The 19651-nt window shown below is 44.9% G+C and overlaps 6 protein-coding genes across 17 annotated transcripts in view; 2 read left to right on the top strand and 4 right to left on the bottom strand.

The window, feature by feature from the left end:
• Nucleotides 1-72: 72 nt before the first annotated feature.
• On the bottom strand, nucleotides 73-934 carry LOC6533492 (acyl-coenzyme A thioesterase 13). The gene is made up of 4 exons (XM_002094167.4): nucleotides 867-934; nucleotides 746-811; nucleotides 396-540; nucleotides 73-336 (listed from the first exon to the last, which is right to left on the bottom strand). Exons 1-4 carry the CDS (start codon nucleotides 888-890, stop codon nucleotides 122-124), a joined length of 450 nt encoding a protein of 149 aa, XP_002094203.3. The 5' UTR covers nucleotides 891-934; the 3' UTR covers nucleotides 73-121.
• LOC6533493 lies at nucleotides 844-3298 on the top strand. Its single transcript, XM_002094168.3, has 3 exons — nucleotides 844-982; nucleotides 1189-3068; nucleotides 3120-3298. Exons 1-3 carry the CDS (start codon nucleotides 928-930, stop codon nucleotides 3270-3272), a joined length of 2088 nt encoding a protein of 695 aa, XP_002094204.1. The 5' UTR covers nucleotides 844-927; the 3' UTR covers nucleotides 3273-3298.
• On the bottom strand, nucleotides 3261-4548 carry LOC6533494 (enkurin). The gene is made up of 2 exons (XM_002094169.3): nucleotides 4296-4548; nucleotides 3261-4237 (listed from the first exon to the last, which is right to left on the bottom strand). Exons 1-2 carry the CDS (start codon nucleotides 4399-4401, stop codon nucleotides 3420-3422), a joined length of 924 nt encoding a protein of 307 aa, XP_002094205.1. The 5' UTR covers nucleotides 4402-4548; the 3' UTR covers nucleotides 3261-3419.
• Nucleotides 4549-4824: 276 nt separating this feature from the next.
• On the bottom strand, nucleotides 4825-10878 carry LOC6533495 (protein daughter of sevenless). Its single transcript, XM_002094170.3, has 7 exons — nucleotides 10722-10878; nucleotides 7756-8080; nucleotides 6920-7683; nucleotides 6739-6850; nucleotides 6439-6679; nucleotides 5775-6375; nucleotides 4825-5718 (listed from the first exon to the last, which is right to left on the bottom strand). Exons 1-7 carry the CDS (start codon nucleotides 10785-10787, stop codon nucleotides 5197-5199), a joined length of 2631 nt encoding a protein of 876 aa, XP_002094206.1. The 5' UTR covers nucleotides 10788-10878; the 3' UTR covers nucleotides 4825-5196.
• Nucleotides 10879-11252: 374 nt separating this feature from the next.
• LOC6533496 (60S ribosomal protein L8) lies at nucleotides 11253-12822 on the bottom strand. The gene is made up of 3 exons (XM_002094171.3): nucleotides 12668-12822; nucleotides 12291-12430; nucleotides 11253-12054 (listed from the first exon to the last, which is right to left on the bottom strand). The coding sequence occupies exons 2-3, from the start codon at nucleotides 12426-12428 to the stop codon at nucleotides 11422-11424; spliced, it is 771 nt and encodes a 256-aa protein (XP_002094207.1). The 5' UTR covers nucleotides 12429-12430; nucleotides 12668-12822; the 3' UTR covers nucleotides 11253-11421.
• Nucleotides 12823-13634: 812 nt separating this feature from the next.
• The window catches only part of LOC6533497 (mitogen-activated protein kinase kinase kinase kinase 4), a 31779-nt gene continuing 25762 nt past the window's right edge, over nucleotides 13635-19651 (top strand). For 6 of the 12 annotated variants that reach the window (XM_039374415.2, XM_039374416.1, XM_015194576.3 and 3 more), the window contains exons 1-2: nucleotides 13636-13791; nucleotides 14447-14580. In XM_039374415.2, the coding sequence (XP_039230349.1) occupies nucleotides 14503-14580 (78 nt within the window). In that variant the 5' untranslated portion in view covers nucleotides 13636-13791; nucleotides 14447-14502. Of the gene's footprint in view, nucleotides 13792-14446; nucleotides 14581-19651 lie in introns of all 12 variants that reach the window. The other 6 variants (XM_039374411.1, XM_015194580.2, XM_039374413.1 and 3 more) reach the window with 2 other exon arrangements.

Genomic DNA, 19651 nt, shown 5'->3' on the forward strand with positions numbered 1-19651 from the left:
CATTTCTTTATCTTGCAAATTAAGAGCTTTTGAAAAACAAAGGGCTAGCACATATAAGTTAGCAAGTCTTAATAATGGTTCGAAAAATTTTATTTGGCTTTCCAACAATCTGCAAACTGTTTTAGAAATCCAGCTTTTCCTTGTCGAACTGAATGTACTTGACCTGTCCGCCCTTCGCGATTATCTTTCCGTCGGACTTGCGCCGCAGAATGCAATCCAAATAGGCCATTTTCTTGCCGGCCCGCACAGTATGACAATCAATTTCTATAATTTCGCCAGGTTTCGCTGCTGCAATGTAGCTCACATTCAGGTTGGCCGTAACTCCGGGATGGGAGCCTTACAATAAATGTAAAACTTATTTAGATCTCCTTGTAATTAATAAGCATGTGAAATACCTTTTGACATCAGGGCATACGTGGTACAATTATCAACAATTGTCGCCGTGAGACCGCCATGCAAAGTTCCTTGGCGATTCAGGTGCTCACTGGCCACAGTGAACTCTCCTATTGCGCGACCATCACCACCGCCTGTGATTTTAATCTGTGAATTCAATTTAATTTAAGGCGGAAAGTCAAATTTTTGAAATTGTAGTTCCCACGAGAGAGATGGGCACTTCAAAGTCGCACTTATCGATTGTAGCGAGCCGAGTTATGTAATACCATCACTGATGACAGTCAGCTGTTTGCATGTGAGACTTTGACGGCGTCTATTTAAATTCGCCTGCACTTTTTGTTTATAATCTCACCATACGCAAAACCCGGTCAAATCCATTGGACCCGCTGGCGTACTCGGACATCTGCTTCACAAAGTCCTTAGAAGAGAAAGCACTTTAGTTAGCTACTTGACCAGTTACATGGTGTACTAACCATTCCCAGTTTCTTGGCCGCCATTCCGGTGGATTTGGATTCCTGAACTGAGCACGACGAAATGACGAAAGTTACTGAGGGAGAAATTTCACATGGCGTTCAAGATGTGGGGAACTGTAAGTGTATGCGTGCTATATAGGTATACCCACACATCCGAGATAGTGATTGCCTATTCTATGCGGTTTGTTGTGCTCGCTCTGTTCGTACTAACAAAATACTTGTAAATAATCCGCAGTCTTCAATGACATTGTGTGAAATATCTTGTAAAATTTTTAATACAGAAGTAAAAACTCATGAGTGAAAATGTTTTTTTTCGTTCTAGCTAATCTGGAATTTCCCATCCTAGCCAAAGGATTCGTCCGCCAGGACTCGGTACACGACTTTATAAACAGCGACTCCGACGGCGACTTTATAGCACTGAGCGGCTCCAAATCGGATGTGGTCACTTTGGAGTTGAACAGCAAGTTCATGGTCGTGGATCCCTGTCCCTATTTAGTGGCCATCTTGGATTCTTATGCTGCGGAGACAAGACCATTGGACGTTTTGGCCAGCAGAGTGGATTTGGTGGCCATATACGACAGCTGCGATGTCCTGGAGGCACAGCACTTGGCCCTGGAGCCGGCCTACACCGCTGTGTGCTCCGTTGCCGTGCCACCAGCCAGATTAATAACTGTCAAGCGGGCACCCAAGCAGCTGGCTAATGGAAATCTGCTCCTGGGTTCCCTTTACACCTATGGATCCTTAAGCCTAATAAGCAAACCCGCGGAATACAGTCGCTGGAACCCTCTGGAAGAACTCAATATCGCTAAAACTCTGAGGGACACTCTGTTGCCTAAAGTGAACACCGCCAAGATAGTAGACTTTAAGAGTTATCAGGAATATATTGATCCCGCCTGGATAACTATGTTTGCTTGGTTACCTGATGATTCAAATACCACTGGCGAACATGTTTTGGTTCTGGGAACCGCCTCCGGAAGTTTGTGGTTGCTAACCTTAAGCGCCGATGTCAAAACTCTTTTGAGTCACCACGAAACGAAAACCTGCCTGAGTCGTATCTGCCATATACAAGCTTTCCAGGATCTTCTGCTGGTGGGCGATAGCAACGGACTCATCCACCTGTACCAAATACCAGCAAAGGGAAGCAAGACCCCCACCTTAGTGAAGCCCTTGTGGGAGAAAGCTGATCGAATGGGTCTGCAAATGGCAGTGATCACCGAATGTCCCATCAAGGACTGCTATTATATAACCTGCTGCAAGGCTGCGCTTTTGCTGACCTGGAGTATGCCAAGAACAGGGAGCACAGAATGCCTGAAAGCACGGATCTATATCGGCGGAATGAAGATCACCGGTCTCTGCAGCCTGGACAACAGTAGCTATGCTGCAGGCACCGCAGGAAGCTATCTGCATCGCGTACAAATTATCCACGAGAATAATCAGCTCAGCTTGCAGATGCAATCGATAGCCATGGGTGTGCTTCAGGACTTTCAGGTGATGGGACTAAGCACCAGCAGGCACAAGAACTTAATGACCCTTTTTCTCTACCGCAACAAAGAATACATGAGTGAAACTGTGCCTCAAAAGAACCAGTTGCTCATGCAAGTGCTCAAGGTGGGGAATCAGGATCCACTTGCTCAGCTCATCAGTCACTTGGAATCAAATAACCCCATGAATCACTATACCGATTTATTAGCTGAGCTACGTCTACACGTATTTGCCGAGGAGAATTGGCAAAGGTATATGGACTACGGTCCATTAGATTCCTTCCAATTTACGGATTCCGCCACTGAAAGCCAGTTGCAGCAGCTGCAAATCAAATTCCATGTCCTGCAATTCGTGATTCGCCTGCAAACGAGCCATCTCCAGCTGACCGTTCACATCCAAAAGTCCCAGGATGAGCTGCAGCTGCTCCTTGCGATGCTGAATATCACACACATAAGACTGAGGCTCCAGTTCATTGGGTCATTAAGTATGAGGACACCATTCCAGGAGCAGGCAACAAAGTGTATGTTTGAGGAGGCCCACCGACTGATGAATAAAATTAAGACCGACTTTTCGGAAAAGCATGTCCTAGGATCCACAGCAAACGCATTCGTTGAGCAAGTAGATAATCATATTCAGCTCCTGCATAAGAATCTGGGTATTCCTGTGATAGCTAATCCCCAGGAGAAGCAACTTCATCGCTGCAGTGTGTCCCTTGTCGAGGTAAGGACTTTATAAAATTATTGTAAAAACATGTCTATAGCATCCACACAGATCTCCCCCAGCTTGGAGCGACGCTACTGCAGCCTGTGCGACCGACAGATCCTCTTCGAGTTGGAAAACCTGCGAGAACTCTACGAATCCGGGAGAAATCTGACATGTCCTGTTTGCCATGGAAGCTTCGCAACGGAAATGTTTAATGTATAAACGTTAAATTTATTCTCAACCTTCAATACCAAGTGTTTTGTGTGTCTGCCTCTAAGAGCAAAGCAAGTGAATCCAAAGGAACAGCTCACTCGGCTGCCAGATGCCGACACACATGGACAAAAAAAGGAAAGACATAAAATGCCATCGTTAGTACTCGGAAACATAGATAATGGGAGTGGTATCGATAAGTAGAATGTCCTGCTCCACCTGGCGAAGATCAGACTCCAGTTTGCTCTTGCGCTGCCGCTTGGCGATGCTGTCGATGAGCAGCGACATGGACTGATACTGCTTGGTCATCTCGGTCAGGCTCAGTCGCAGTCCCTCGAGGATCTCATTGCGCTCGGCCTGCTCCATCACCCGCATTCCCGGCACTTGCGGCGGACCACTTGATTGCACCGAAGCCCTGGTGAAGCCCTTAATGCCGCGGCACAACTCCAGCAAACGTGCCTGCTCCTTGGCGCACACCGCGTTCATGTCGGCCAGCATTCTTTTGGTTTTCTTGAGATAAATAGGAACCTTGCCGAAATCCTTGCGGCAGATAAACTGCGGTACCAATCCGGAATTGAGCAGATCGTGACGCGCTCCCACGGGAGTGTCTACATAACGAGGTGGCGGAGGACAGGGAATCGTCTTTCCGGCGCACATCCGGTTGCGTTTAATGAAATTCGGCACCATGGTGGGCTTTTTGCCGCCACTGCCCGGTGGTGGAAGTGGGGGCATTGGCGGCATCTTGGGACACTTGTGGGTATTCTCCCGCCGCCATTTGATGCCCTGGCTCTTGCGCAAGTAGGCGCACGGTGGGTCAATCGGAGTGTGAGCACAGCCCATGGTGCGATGGGCCGATTTCTTGGCCTCCGTCAGGACGCGGGTTCCATCGGCCTGCAGGATAACCGACAACTTCTTGTCCTCTTCGTTCAAGCGTTCGCGAAGTTTGCGGGCATACTTGGCTGCCCTCTCCACAACAGCTGAAAAATTGCTCAAAGTTAGATGTGAAGAAAGGATTGGTTAGTAAGAGATCCCTACGATTTTTGTAGACAAAAATGGATTCCCTTGGTCCTTGGGCCTTCTCAAAATCGTGCTCGCACCCAACAATGTTCTCATCGTGATGGGTGATATAAACGAGGGACATTGTAATGCAAATATATAAGGTTGAAAGTAGGGAACTCTAAAGCGTGATATTTTACTGACTATTCGTTTAATACTAACAGTCTGTTTAGTAGACTTCTGCGTTGCCAAGTACCTCCGCGCTGACTTTGATTGATTTAACTAATAACAAAGGTTGCTATAGATTTTTCAGAGTTTCCTGGAGATATTTAAACTTTTCTAACAATTGGAATTCGATATTTGTTCTGGATCTTTCAGGAACAGACAGAAAGTTGGTATTATTGTATGTATATTTTTTAAAGCACAGAATCAAGCTACAGCTTGTGTCGCACACGAGTTACATTAATAAATTGTAAATAATTTGTTACCATATAAAATTCGTGTATATAAATATTTCGCTTGCGTATATAAAATAATTGTTTGCATTGTAAAATTAGCACTAAGATCGTTTGTCATGGTTACATTTTGATTCCGAAGCTTAACAATAAACATGGAAGTGTTGGAAGCACGATTTAAATACGAATACGACATAGATTCAGATTCAGATACGGATTACAGATTATAGATTCAAAGCAGCACACAAAAATGCTGGTGCCGACTTACAAGCTAGATATGTGTTTTTAATGGGTTATGAATTTGACGATGTTAACGAATGTAAAAGCCACTCAGAATTTGCACTGTTTTTGGATGTGGCCAGCTTTTCTCTGCTGACCACCAATAGGCACTACGAAAATTTCGGATCAGCACATGGTCCTTTGCTATTGCACGTTGACAAGTTGATGTACTGGAGATTTGATACCATTTAGCTGAACCAGCAGTTTTACTTGTTGCCGCTGCTCTCGCGCTCCTCTCGAATCCTTTTGAATGCCTCCGTCTTGACAAAGTCCACGGATCTATAGACTACGCTGCTGGGCACTGGGGCACGGGCTCCACCAGCTTCTACGCCAGCCAGTCGCATCCCACTAGCTCCGTTTCCTCCCTGTGAATACAGATTTCCCACACTCATGCTGGATCGATTTAGCAATGGCGGTTTGTTTGTCACATCCAAATCAAAGTACTGAAGCTTATGCTCAGGCTGCGCCGCCGCTTGCTGTTTGGGAGCGGCCGCTCCCGTCAAGCTCATCATGGCAGCCGCTGCCGATGCGGTGCGCTGATGCTGTACCGACATGCTGCCGGGACTGTTTGGATGCTGTCGATGCTGTTGGCGAGGCAGGGTGCGGGTCTCATGGAAGAAGGCGTTGGCTGCCGGGGAGTGGACATCCGTTTCATGCGGCAGCACCATTGAAAGAGGTGCTCCGGAGGAACGTCGTGTTGCCGGCGACATGGTGACCGGATTACCCAACTAAAAGTAAGACATTCGTGAAAGGATGTTGTGTATGTACAACGTTTCTTACTCACCTTATAGGCATTCGGCTTGCACTTTCTGTCTACGCTGGGCGGTCCAATCGCCTGCTGCAGTTGGGCTGCACCCAATTTATTGGTTAAATGCTCCACGCCCACCGGGGGCTTTGCCGGAAATTCCTCCGGCGGTTTGTCCTCTACAACTGGCAATCCTCCCGCCACCTTTGGCTTAAGTTTGCGGTTCACTGGCGGGCAATCCGCCTGCTCCATGAAGTCGTATCGAAAAACATTGCCCTCCATCTTTGTGGGAGCTGCATTAGTATAGCAGTGTCGGGGCAACGTTCGCGCACTGGTGGGCGATGAGGCGGCTGTCTGTGCTCCGCCAACCAGGCCGGGATTCGCTGCCGCTGAGATGGCGGCCACTGCACCCAAATCGGCCGCCATGAGATTTGGCGTCGATGCAGCAATGGGGTTGGAATTGTGTGGGCTGGTGACTGGTCGCTCGCCCAGCAGCTGGTTGACGTTGTAGTAAGGCTGCTGATGAGACCTTGGAATGTCGTAGCTTTCTTCGATGAAAGCGGAGTGGGCGTTGCGGCGTGCCACAATGGCCGGTGAAGTATTTTCCGTATCCGACAGCTGCGGCAGATCGCGAGGAATTCTGCGAGTACAAAAATTGACATTGGAATGTGTTTAAAGTTCACTTGACAGTGCTTTAACTCACTTTTCATTCTCCTTAAAGTCCAATATGAGATTATTTTTGTTCTTCAGCACCTTGGCCAACTTATCCAGCGTTCCTTGGTCACCAGCCTCTGCCAGAGATGCTGCTCCCGCTAGCTTGGAATTCTTTTCAGGTGGTGGCACGCTCGCTCCACCTTCTTCGGGCATCTTGGAGAAACGCTGCGAGTAGGTCAGTACGAATGATTCGTTCTCAATGGAACTATCCGAAGGTCGAGTGCTGCGATCTGTAATAAATCTTTCTTAACTGCGAATTCGCTTTGATGTTTGACATTCGAGTGCTTACCGACATTCTCGCGCAGGGGCAAAGGATGAGCCCACTCATCGTCATCGGTGAAAACGCTTTCCGAATCGGAGTCGGAGCGCTGTTTACTAGCATTGTTATTGGCCAATTGTTGCTGAATGGAAAACAAGATAATTATTAATTACAACTGCATGACGTACTACATCGTAATCTATCAACTTACCAGACTCAAATTGGTAATCTTCGGTGAGTAGGACTGATCGTTGGTCAGATTCAGACCAATGTTGTTATGACTGCGCGGCGTATCGTAGAACTTGGGGTCCAAGTTGTTCAACGGCGTGGTGGGGTTGTTTGGTATGGCCACATCTGCACCGGGAGTTCCACTGCCGGGCAGGAATCTCGGGCTGCCCGAGAAGCACTCGCTGATCGGTATGTATGGTCCGGAGGCGGTGCTCAAAGCGGGTGAAGCCTGCACGCTGCTGTGTTGCTGGGCCGCTGCCTCGGCCAGAGTTTGCTGAGTGAGCACCAGGTGCTCCGGCAACTTTCGCACCACGCCGTTCGCGCTGACGGCCAAGCGAGCTGCTTGTTGCTGCTGCTGCAGTTGCTCGGCGGCTGCAGCTGCCGCCTGAGCTTGGATCAAAGCACTGTGATTCAGATACAGAGCCGTTGCCGGCGATGGTGGCGGTTGCTGCTGGGCAGCCGAGAGCAGTTCCTGCTGGTCGAAGTTGGCATCGCAGAGCATCGTCTCGCGATTGCTGTACTCCGTGTTTACATACACCGAGTCTGAGTTATTGTTGCCGACACTCGAGGGCATTGGTTGCTGTTCAATGACCGCCGGGCGTCGCAGTTGGGCAGATCCTCCAGCGTTCGGGACCGAGGCTTGGGGCGCTGTTGTTCCGGCAGAGGAGTGCAACGATGTGGTGGTCGTATTCTGCGTGGAGTTGCTCAAACCGCCACTGGAGCTTGTGTGCTGGGTGCGGTTTTCGTCTGGGTGTTACAAAGAAGGAGAAGGAAATACTTGAAAAGGGGTTCTTTGGACTTGGGTTTGTGTACACTTACCTGCACCCACAGCGCCCAGTGGCAACTCATTCGACTGCTTGGTGTCATGTAGGTGACACACCTGGCAGATGCAGTTCACCCAGTCGCGCATATCCGCCTCCGTTTCGGCAGCCAGGTAATAGGTGCGCTTGGGCGTCTTGATATCGAACATGTACTGAAACTTCTGCTTGCGATTCTCCAACCGCAGGCCGCAGTCCACCTGCTCGCACTGATCCAAATCGATAACGCCCTTCAGCTTGCGGCAGTTGTGGTCGGTGTAGTATTCGAGGCAGAACTGCTCCGGTATCTCGCCCTGCTTCAGCGTGAAATAGCGACGCCTCCAGCGCTGCAAAGATAATTTGGAAACAAGGCGTTAAGAGTTGCAACGAGGCGCAAAGTTGGAAGAGCAATAGTGATTTCTTTTTCTTCCATTCTTTTACACAGCCAAGATTCCTTCATAACGATATGTTCAATAGGTCGTGGAAGTACAAATATCATAATAGCAAAACAAACTAAAATGTGAGTCCCCTAAATGGGATTCAACTTTGTTGCTGTTTTTGATAAGAGTCTTTATACAGTAAATATGATAGCCTGAGAATATTAAACAAATTACACTTCTATAAATTGTACTAAGATGTCTGAATAGTGATGACTAACTTAATGAGGTAGTTAGTCATCAGGCAAAGATGATTACAATATCATTTACGCGACAATAGTTTGATATACTAATGAAGGATCTGCATGGCAATCTGAATCATTAACAGATTTCCTAGAATCTGAGAGATGCCAATGCCTTGATTAATATGTAACGAACTCTAACTATGCGATATCTTGCAGTACTTTTATATAGCCGTAGATAAATGTGCGCCACGAGTGCGCCGATGTCTCTGTTCGGAATTAAGATACCCTTGCTGAGCGATGGACTGTGGATGGTGATATGAGGGTAGGGTCCGTCCGGCTGATCAGCTCAATGGCTGACTGCACTATCGCCAATAACATAAGCTGCTGCTGGTGATGATGAGTAAGCGGGTGGGTGATGAAGCCCAAGTCAACAGCGACTGCAGCGGCGCTGCTTTTCCGCGAATCATGTTTTGCATTGACATTTTCTTGGGTAAACAGCAGACACACACACACACACACACACACACATGGAACAACACCCCACGCCCATGTTACCGTTAAGCGGTTGAGAAATTAACAGCTGAGAGGTTCGGAAACCCGCTGAAAACTGAAAACTCCAACTGATAATGGATGGATTTTTTCGGACTGTATAATATCACGCTTAATTGAATTATAAACAATAAACATAATGCCGCACACAGGCCAGAAATTGGCACCCCGAGGCGCTGGAAATACGCAGCTTATTTTCTCGAGGCATCATTAAACTTTGTTTATACAATGGCGCTCAAGATATTAGAAACGCATATGTATGTATGTATGTATGTGTGGGCAAAGGTTCTATTTTTACAATTTTTCCAAGTAGTTTGTTTACTTTTCACAGCGTGATGGGGGATTTTTCAAATTAGAGGACTTCCATAAACCTTTGATATTTTTAGACGCGGCTTAGAACCAAAAAGTTGCTTATTTCAATTTTTATATTATAAATTGATTACTGAATACTACTATTTTGACCGCTATTGCATGGCGAAGCATAAGCAAACAAATTGAGTACAGTGAAACCATAAAGTGGGTTTGCTGTAACTGAAAATTCAGTGCTGCAGACCTTTTGATCAACGGTTTGGGTGTTCTTGGAACTGTCGTATCCACTATAAGTGGTTTCAAATAAACGATCTAGAGATGGGCGCGTGACAAGGTGTCGTGCCACGAATGCTAAAGGAGTAATTATTATAAATTATAACTTAACATATTTAATTGACAATTGAAACTAGTAAATCCGAATAAAGCCATTTCTAATTTAATCTACTCTACTACTTTTGAAAAATGCGTTTTTAATAATTCATTATCTAAAATATCATGAGAGGTTGTCTAATTTCAAATCTAATGAATCACAAATTATGACCGAACGTAAGTAAAAGTTATAAAACTGACACAGTACTAGCGCATCACTAGCAAAAACAAAAACCAAGACAACAACAAGGAGCTGGAAAGACAAGTGCGCCATTGTTTTTGTGGCCGCCGTCGTTAGTTTATGTTGCTTTTGTACACTGTTTTTGTGCGTGATCCGCCGTGGCTTATCGGCCGTGCACATAAACAACGAAAAAACAAGCACATATGCGCATAAAAAACATGCATACACGAAATACGGGGAAAGTCAATTTGATTAAACGCAACAGTTGGCGGAAATTTAATACACGAGCGGCTCCCTAAAGTAAACACTAAACGGAAAATTAATTAAGCGTAAATTTAGACCACGGCAAAGGAAAAAAAAACACGTTCCCACGCCAAAAAGCAAACATAAACAGAAAGAGAGTAGATGACGAAGGGGAGGCGGGGAGAGAGCGAGAGAGAGGGAAAAACGCAGAGGAAGCCATCGTAAATTCATTCACATATTCGCAATTACTGCTGCGGTTTTCAGCTTGTTTGCATTCCAATCAACTGGAATACTGGAACCGTAATCCCTCGGCTTAATAATGAATTAAATTATACCACAAACAACAACGCCAAACAAACGCACACACAAACACACACACTAAGGCAGGCACCAATACAGGCTTAGCGTAATTGTAAAAAAATGCCACTTCCATTATCCATCGTTTTTTTTGTAATCTTTTTCGTGAGTCAATCGATGGACAAAGATTGCGGTATTTCCCTTCCGGCCTTATGTTTACCGTTAGCCAATTGCGGTTCTCTTTTCTTTGCGCATTTCACTAATCACTTGGCATTTCTGATTCGATTGCATTGGAATTTTCATTTTGATTTTGATTTTGAGCTGGGGTTTCCAGGAAAATTCCTTCGCACTTGCTTTCACGCACACACACATACACAGGTTTTCGAAAGCCTAAGGTTTTCCATTTTTGGAAACTTACTGCTCGCCAAATGCGTTTGGTGGGCGGCGACTTAATTAGCCAGCCTTCATAAAAAGTGCGATCCATTATTTTGCAGCGCTCGACGCAAATTACTTCGATTTATTTCACTCCACTCCGCGCACACCAACTAGAGGTGGGCCACATGCCAACGATAGTATCGATCGTTCGGGTCTGGCTGGGCAATATCGATTAAGTATTCGATTGGCATACAGTTGCATGCTTATCCAACACTGGAACTTTTAATAAATTTGAGTTGTAATAGTTTAATATTTACATTTTTTATTAGATAAAAAGCAAAACATGCTTAGCTTTCATTTTTAAACTAGTTATTACAGCATGCTTAAAAAGCAGTACAAATAACACATAACTATTGCTGCTAACATCTTTAGTTTTATATGTACTCAAAAATTCACATTTTGTTTGAAAACAAGAATTTGCAGATAACGTATTTACATTATTAACATAAACAAAAATTCCAAGCTTAAATCTTTAAGCAGTTACCCCTTACAAATTTAAATAGCAAACAAAGGATAATTTTTACAAATAAGTTTTATTCCGCCGTGTCAAGCGTATGCCTAGAACATACAGATTTTCCATGTAGAATAGCATTTTCTCCCACAGCGCCGCACAGCAGAGTACGACTACTACCCAGATCTCAGGCGGAACCTGCGCCACGCCGGAATCCTGCTGCAGCCAGAGCTTACTTGTCCTTGCTGTCGCCCTTGCCACCACGGATCCTACCGGTACGACGGGCAGCAATGAGACCGACCTTGCGACCGGCGGAGGTGCCTCGCTTGACGGTGGAGGCCTTACCGATGTGCTGATGGTTACCACCACCGTGAGGATGCTCCACAGGGTTCATGGCCACACCACGCACCTTAGGCCAGCTGTTGCGCTTCACCTTGTACTTGTGGTAGGCACGACCGGCCTTCAGGATGGGCTTGTCGATACGACCGCCACCGGCAACGATGCCAACCATGGCGCGGTTGGCCGAGGGCACGACCTTCTTGGCGCCGGAGGGCAGCTTGACACGGGTCTTCTTGGTATCCTGGTTGTGGGCAATCACGGTGGCGTAGTTGCCAGAGGTACGGGCCAAACGGCCACGATCGCCGGTCTTCTCCTCCAGGTTGCAGATGATGGTACCCTCAGGCATCTGGCTCAGGGGCATCACGTTGCCGATCTGGAGGGTGGCCTTGCGACCGCAGTACACGAACTGGCCGGTGTGCATGCCCTCGGGGGCGATGAACAGCTCCTTGCGGATCTTGTAGCGGTAGGGGTCGCGGAAGTGGACGACGGCCAGAGGGGCGCCACGGCCGGGATCGTGGATGATGTCCTACAACACGAAGGTGTACGGTTTGGTTAGTCACAGTTCATAGGGCAAGTAAACTTCTTGAATCTAGTTCGAAACAGTTAGTAAGCTGTCACAGGTGCTTTAGCAGGTTTCAGCTTAAAGCGAGAAACCAAAAAGTGTCTTGAATGTGGCAGATAGAAAGTCATGGCCAAATGCATGAGATCCCTTGCACTTTGAGTGGATAGGTAGAAAGGTAATCCCAGGAGCATACTACTCACCTTGACAACTCCGCGAATGTAGCCGGAACGCTCGGCGAAGTCCAGGGAACGCAGCTTGGCGGCTCCCTTGCGCTTCTTCACGTGCGCCTTGAACACGGAACCAGCTCCCTTACGCTGTGCACGAATGACGCGACCCATTGCTGCAAGACAAATTCACTAGTTTAGTACTCCATGTTGCGAATGCAGTTTCACTAAAAAAGATGGCCAATCAACGCTCTTCCATAGAAACACGCTATGAAATATCTGTCTTGGTCGACCATTTTGTGAGAAAATTGAAATATTCCATGTTTCTTGGGTATAACGTTAAATTGCGCACTGTAAACAACTTCCGCAATTGAAAACACCACCAAATTGTCAAAATTTAGCACGTGGCTTACCGTAAAATTAAAATTTGCCCAATACGACCTCTCCGGAAACGGGGCGAAAAGAAAAGAAAAGAAGAAGAGGTCCTAGAGGTGGGCAGAGAATAGTGTGGCAGCATATGGCGTCTAACGTGCCGCTGGAGAACGAACTGTTTCCCACTGTTTTTTTTGGTACTGAGCAAACTGTTAAATTGCTTACTTGTTTAATGAATTTTGCTAAGCTGTTTATTATATTATTCCCTCCAATTTAATTGTCCGTAGGTTTAGCTATCAATAGCTCGAGGATGATAAAAATTCATGATCGTGGGAGACAAGCCGAACAATGCAGGTTTGTTATCAATCTTTGCCAAGTCCATATCGCTGAAATCTGCTTGGGAACTGCAAATTAAAATATACTTTTAAGAGATGAGATTTGAATTTTTTTTGCACATCTACTCTCCCAAATCTGTTCAATACGACCCATTTATAAAATGTTTATCTGCGTATAGTAAATAAAGTTTTCAAATTTTTAAGCCAGTTGTATGCGAATATATGGTAACAACAAAATCGGTGGAAACGTTCCAAAACCGGTAGCACTCTAATGTGGAAAATATTTTGTGCTGTTAACCGCAATACGTTGATCTCACTAGCACACATTTTTCATACATAAATATATGATAAACTAATTTGTTTTTTAGATATGTTGTTTGAAATAGTATTATTAATATGTTTCCATAAAATAATAACTATAAATATAAAAAATCGTTTTTATAAGAAATCGACGTTTCGCTCAGCCAACATCGTAACTAACTTCTGATTGGAGTCAATGCATGTAAATAATAGGTTACAGTTGCTGATTGCAAACTTTTTTAATTTGCAGCTCTGCAAAACGACAAAATACGGGCACACTAATTGAATTTCTACCGCTCGATAAATTTTCGGTATGTGCGCGAATATGAGCACGGTATTCGCAGGGTATTTTCCACTTGCCGATGGTTTAAGCTGCCATCAGCTAATTGGTCACACTGTTGGAATCCGTCGGGGTTTTGGCGTCGCGTTAAACGGAAAACCGTTCTGATTTTCACTGAACTTGGGAAATTGAACTGTTCAGCTGGTTGTGCGATGCAAAGGCGATAGGCGCCCATCGCTGTGCGTGAAGAGTACGTATTCGCAGTGCGCCAGTGAAAATCGCGAGTCCTGCGCGAAAACGCAAAACGGAATCGGGAGGAAAAAGCGAGTGGCAGATTTTTTCTGTCTACCTACACAAACACATACGCAGGCTGCTGCGCTGGTGTGGGTGTGTGTGTGTGTGAGGCTGGTCCATCGGAGCGCCGCAAAAAAAATTGAAATTGTGCAGTGTGTGCGAAGAAGCTTATGAATCGACAGTGATTAATAAATGATTTAAGGGCGAGAAAAGATTTTAAAAAGTGCTGGGGAATTTAAAGAGCCGCGCCCCGTTTGCCAAACGTTAACTAACACACACAAACACTTCGTCACAAAACACACACACGCACGCAGAGGCAGAGCAGAGAGAAAGAGAGATGGAGAGAGAGAGATAGAGAGCGTGAAGAAGAGCGGAGAAGCAAAAAGAGAAAAGTTGTATGACAGCAACAAATAGTTTGATAATTGCACTGGTTTTTTATTGTGGCATTTGTCATTTAGAGCCCATAAAGCTAAAATCGCAGTAAATCCTTTGGCCGCTCCTTCTCCGCTCTTTTTCTCTCCCTATTGTTTTGTCCCCCGCTCCCTCCCCCACAACTCCGTTCGCCGTCTCATTTGCATTTCTCCTCTCTCCACCTCTTTCTGCGTGCGAAGAATCAGCAGCAGCAATTCTCCAGATCCAGAAGAACAACATAAAATAGCAAATCAAAATGGCGCACCAGCAGCAACAACAACTGGCTCCATCGGTCAACTGTTCACTGGACGATATCGATCTGACGGCCCTAAAAGTGAGTCAATAAGCTGCGGCTTATCCATCTCGAATGGAAATGGAATACGACTAGAAATAGAACCAGCAATAGAGACCCCCTCCCGAAAATAGAGCCCCCATTTTGCCCCCTCCCCGACTTTATTCATTAACACGCCTCGCCCGATTAACGTGAAAGTGACCGCCCCATGATTTTTCTCCCAGGTGTGGTCGTTTACACTCCAATTTCCGTTAGTAGTTCGTCGGTTCGGTGATTATTGGGTTTCACAAACTATTTACTCTATCTGAAAGGTGCCACAATTCAATTAGTTTTGTACACATATCGCAATCAAAAAGTTCTTTGATTTTATTTTAAGATGGTACCAATACGAAATCAGTTTTTTCTTGATTTTTTTTTTGCCTTAAAAATTATAATTTTTAATCTGATAGCGCCTGTATTATGAACAAGAAAGTAAAAAGTCCCCTCCTTACTCACTTACACTTGGTTCCAAAAATACCCCAGAATATCTTACCCAACTCGATTGGCCTTTCGAGTCGTCAAACCCTTGAAGGTTTCCCCCGCACATTTATGCAAATTGTTTAAAAGTACAACAAAAGCGAAAATTTTCTTTGTGTTCCGCCTTTTTTGCACTTTGCCATGGCAACGAAAAAAGGTTTTTTTTTTTTTTTTTTTTGGATTCATTCTCCCCCTTTGAAGCAATCACAATAATAATCGAGTTGATAAATGCACATTGGCATTTCGATTTCATTGCCTGATAGAAAACCACCCAGCTTGGCACCACCCACCCTGTAAGTAAGTTTTGTATGTGAGAGTGGTGTGCGCAACTTTTGACCGGCCGGTGTCACCTTCTCCTCTTTGGCAAGCTATTTTTTGTTTCGCTTCGTTTCTCAATGAATTTGTCGAGTCTTAACCCCCTTTCGGCCGCCTTAGCGGCCCCCTTTAACCCCCCTGTGGCCGCACGCACTGCCGCATGCGTTTGTTGCCTTTCTCTTTCACCAAACACTCACCACTCTCACCACTCTCGGTGGCGGAACGGAACTCACCACGCCCGCCGGCCCCACGTTGGGCGCCATCTCTTTCGCTTTGCGCACCCACCAAAAGTTCAGTTTAGCACCAGTGTGTGTGTGAGTGTCCGTTTGTTGACTCTGCCTGGATGTGGGGGGTGGTTGGGGGGTCGCTGGGGATGTGGGCTGGTGGTGGTGCTTGGGTCGTCGCCTCACTGCTACGGCATGTGCGCCACTGTGGTTGTGAGTGTGCTTCACCCACAGATGAGGTCAAAAGAATAGGCTTTAATGCGGACTTAAAGAAAGTTTGTTGCATAAAGTTTTATAAATCAAAAGTTGGTGGTAAATTTTAAAAATAAAACCATGTGTTTAGGAAGAGATTTAGTTGACTTTCGTGCGAATAATATTATTTTTGCTTATACTTATTGAAAAATATTAGGTAAACCTATTTTTAAAACAAATGTATGTATATATTTCTGGATTAAAGGCTCATTGTCGTTTGACTCATAATCTTAGAAGAAAGCGGCTTCGAAAGCACTATTATTGTAGCCCCAACTGTTTGCCCGTGTGTGTTTATGAAAAATTGTTCATAGTCGATGCAGAGCGACGAAGACGAGACAAAAACGAGACAAGAATGAAAATTGTTTAGTTTACTTTATTAAAAGGCGGCAGGCAGAAGCGAGCAGAGCAACACCATGCGTGCTTTTGTATCTACGTGAGTCGCATGTATCTGGATCGCTGTGTGTGTTTGTATCTCCGCTGCAGCAGACAGCTTGAAGATAGCGATGATGTGGATTCGAATGATAATGATGATGAAAACGATGATTAAGATGGGGCACACACTTACACACACACACACACTGGCTGCCAAGAAAAGCGGCTACGAACCCAAAGCAAAATCAGCAAAAATGGCAGCAGGCATGAGAATATGAATTGTGATGTGTGTCTTGTTTGAAGTGTTGTTTTTATTTTTGTTTGGCCTTCTCCTCTCGGCGAGGAGCGGAAAAGTGGGAGAAGTGGGCGTGGACGTGGGCGGCCCCCCGCCTGCATGTCTGCCATATTCCGGTGACCTGTCTGTGCGTGGCTTTTAAAGGTCATTAAGCACAATGGCAGCGAGAAGAGATGCGATAGCTGTGGAATGTCCCGAAATAGAAAACGAGAAAAGGTCAGAGTCCTTAAAGCTAAGGTTCTGTCTCTCGAAACTGGCTGGCATTGTGAGGCTTCCGTTCTGGTTTCTGTTCACTCGATAAGAGCTTCATTCCTCATGTCCGATAAGATACCACGAACTGCATTCATCAGCACAAATTTCATTAATTATTTCTGGTTTTTACGATTCCCCCTTTATTTGTATTTGGTGCAGTTTCTTTTATTCTCCACTGATAAGCATTCAAACGCGGTTTGTCTTCATTTTCATCCGCATGAGCACTAAAAAAAAGCAACGATCTTCAATCACATATATTTAGTATAAATAGGGGGCAGATACATACAATTTTTTCTTTCAAATTCACGAGGACGCCTACTTTTTATGGTGCACTTTTAATTGAACTTCATTACTTTAAATCCTTTTCTCCCCAGTGTGCGTTTATTTTAATCAACATTTATTGCATTTCGTTAGCTGCGCTGCGCTGCGATAAAAACGTGTTCGCCCACATTTGTTCGGTTTCCATGTGTCCGTCTGCGCTGCAATTTGCTCTGAGGAGTGGAAAAAATCCACACATGTTTCAGTTTTTGTGGGTTAAATCAACATTGGCCCCGGTCCTCGGGAAAATACTTTTTATAATGTTTCGGTAAGAGGCATCTCTTCGCTATCGAACGTGTGTTTATAGAAGCAAATTTCCCCGGGGTGTTGGGAAATCATTTTGTTTTCAGTTTTCCATGTGGATCTGTGGAAATCGGTCGTTAAATTATCAGCTCTAATCAGAGTTGGCCTCATGTGCTGATACCCAAAAACTAGGTAAATGGGCTTTGTGACGTCAGCTGAGTGCATTCCTAATCGAATTGGCCACGCGGCCCACACAAATTAAGCCACCAAAGAGAAATAGTTTGGGTCAAAATAATAGTAAAAAATAGTAAACACACGTACTCAACTTAATTGGATATTAAATCAAAGTGATTCTAAGCTAAAATAGAGACCGTTGAACAAATATGAATAGGTAGGAACAGTTTGCAAGTTCTAACTGGAATATTTTCCAAGGTTTTCTAAACATTACATAAATTTTTTCGTAGTGCAGCCACTGCATCTGCATAAGCCAGCTCGATGCAATTGCATGGGCGTCCTAATATGCAGTCAGTCCTGTTTTAAGCCACTCTCCTGCTCTTTGCATTTTTTACTGCTAACTGGGCCAAGCCTTTTGAGGGGGAAACGGGCCAACTGGAGGGGGGGAGGGAGTTCTGCGCTTTTAGACAAACAAAGCAAAACAAAACAACTCACAAAATTCCAGTTTGCCAGGCCAAGCAAACTGTAATAATGAAGCAACTAACCAAAGACAGAGATTTTCCAACCAAGAAAATGTAGCTAATGTAAATGTATAGAACTTAAAAATGCATAACATAGTACTATACAACTTCTGTTATCTATAAAAGCACATATTTATTTAAAGTAGTTTTTGGAAATCGGATTGAAAGATCTAGTCTAACAATATCAAAGATTCTTCTGAAGCAAACTTCACTGTACCGCCAGCGACTGCGTTGGTCGGCGACTCGATCTTTCGGCCTCCAACGGGTTGTTTAGTTTTAGTTTTAGTTGTACCCGTTTGGACAAATACAAAAACAAACAGCGGCCGGGGCAACAACAACAATATGGGGGGAGCAGAGAGGAAAGGCAAGCAAAAGGCAAAAAAGTAGGTGGTGAAGGGGGGGGGGTAGGCGGTAGATGTAGCAAGGAGGGGAAGGGGCACACATGTGGCGGCAGCTGGACAATTTCCAAAGAGAGCGGCAGGAATAAGCTGCAGTACCAACAACATCCGAACCAGCCTGTTTTGCCTGCTGGTAACTGATAACTGTAACCAAATCTACACTGGGAAAAATCGAAAATTTAATTTGCAGCAGCTTTAAATGGGAAGAAATTTATTTCTGAGACTTAACTTTAGAATGCTCTAAGCTAATGCTAAAGCAAAGCTAATACCGCTTGAGATTGAGAATACAAAACAGTTTCGTGATATTTTCTCGCAGTGTGCGATCGCTGACCACCGACTAGAACTTTTTTCTAACGGCTACCTGAACCCGGTCTACCCCGCTCCCCACTCCCCGCTGACTGCTCATTTGGTGGCATTTGTTTCTGAGTTGCTTAACATGTCAACGCTAATGAGTCATGGAGTGTGGTGTACCAGCAGATACATTTCACTCGGTTTTCATCGTCGTTTTTCTCTCCATTCAGTGAGTTTATTTTTTGTGAATTTTTAATTGATTTTTACAACGTGAAGTAATCAGCCATAAATAGCAGTAATTGCCGTTCCGTCGCACTCCCAGCACGTTTTCTTTGTCTCTGGGGCTGTGTTTTCTCTCTTGTTTTTTTTTTTTTTTTTGGCTTTTCCCTGCCTTTCCCTTTATCGCATGTGTTTGACACACTTTTCTGGGTCTCGAGTGGTAAAAAAAAAAAAGGGTTGGGGGTGCAGCCATAAATCTACTCAAAGCGGCTTCCATAGTTCTTCAGCTTTTCCAACACCCCCGCTCTTAGATTTTCCCCTATTTGTTTATTTCGTGGTTTTTACTTTACTTTTACTACATCTTTTTTTTTTTTGGTTGTTGACTTTTTGTATTTTACTCTCTAATTCCTGCAGCTTAAGGAGCTTCCACCCTGTGGAAAATTATGGGTGAATTTCACCCAGGGGGTGAAAAACTGCAGTTCGTTTGAGGCGGATTAAAGCTGCATAGAGCTGACAACTTATGATACGCCATAAATCAATCGTTTGAGGATGCCAAGAGTTATAATCCACGATATATTTTCCGAATACCATTCTCCTGTCAATAATGGCTGGATTTTTCTTGGGCGCTTTTCCCAAGCTTGTAAGACTTCAATCAATTTTCCTGTTCGACTTGTTGATGAACTTTTGCACAAACTGAATTTGGAGCACTAACTGCAGGTTACT

The sequence above is a fragment of the Drosophila yakuba genome, chromosome 3L (assembly GCF_016746365.2).
Source record: "Drosophila yakuba strain Tai18E2 chromosome 3L, Prin_Dyak_Tai18E2_2.1, whole genome shotgun sequence".
Lineage (NCBI taxonomy): Eukaryota > Metazoa > Arthropoda > Insecta > Diptera > Drosophilidae > Drosophila > Drosophila yakuba.

Excerpts from the sequence above, each read along its gene's own strand:
- LOC6533492 (XM_002094167.4), bottom strand. The coding sequence starts at position 890 with ATGGCGGCCAAGAAACTGGGAATG. Across the intron at positions 812-866 it reads CGGCCAAGAAACTGGGAATG|GACTTTGTGAAGCAGATGTC; the intron begins GTTAGTACACCA and ends TTCTCTTCTAAG. Across the intron at positions 337-395 it reads GTATGCCCTGATGTCAAAAG|GCTCCCATCCCGGAGTTACG; the intron begins GTATTTCACATG and ends ATTTATTGTAAG.
- LOC6533493 (XM_002094168.3), top strand. The coding sequence starts at position 928 with ATGACGAAAGTTACTGAGGGAGAAATTTCACATGGCGTTCAAGATGTG. Across the intron at positions 983-1,188 it reads CGTTCAAGATGTGGGGAACT|CTAATCTGGAATTTCCCATC; the intron begins GTAAGTGTATGC and ends TTTTCGTTCTAG. Across the intron at positions 3,069-3,119 it reads GCAGTGTGTCCCTTGTCGAG|ATCTCCCCCAGCTTGGAGCG; the intron begins GTAAGGACTTTA and ends GCATCCACACAG.
- LOC6533494 (XM_002094169.3), bottom strand. The coding sequence starts at position 4,401 with ATGTCCCTCGTTTATATCACCCATCACGATGAGAACATTGTTGGGTGC. Across the intron at positions 4,238-4,295 it reads CATTTTTGTCTACAAAAATC|CTGTTGTGGAGAGGGCAGCC; the intron begins GTAGGGATCTCT and ends GCAATTTTTCAG.
- LOC6533495 (XM_002094170.3), bottom strand. The coding sequence starts at position 10,787 with ATGGATCGCACTTTTTATGAAGGCTGGCTAATTAAGTCGCCGCCCACC. Across the intron at positions 8,081-10,721 it reads CCAAACGCATTTGGCGAGCA|CGCTGGAGGCGTCGCTATTT; the intron begins GTAAGTTTCCAA and ends TTATCTTTGCAG. Across the intron at positions 5,719-5,774 it reads GCAAGCCGAATGCCTATAAG|TTGGGTAATCCGGTCACCAT; the intron begins GTGAGTAAGAAA and ends TCTTACTTTTAG.
- LOC6533496 (XM_002094171.3), bottom strand. The coding sequence starts at position 12,428 with ATGGGTCGCGTCATTCGTGCACAGCGTAAGGGAGCTGGTTCCGTGTTC. Across the intron at positions 12,055-12,290 it reads ACATTCGCGGAGTTGTCAAG|GACATCATCCACGATCCCGG; the intron begins GTGAGTAGTATG and ends TTCGTGTTGTAG.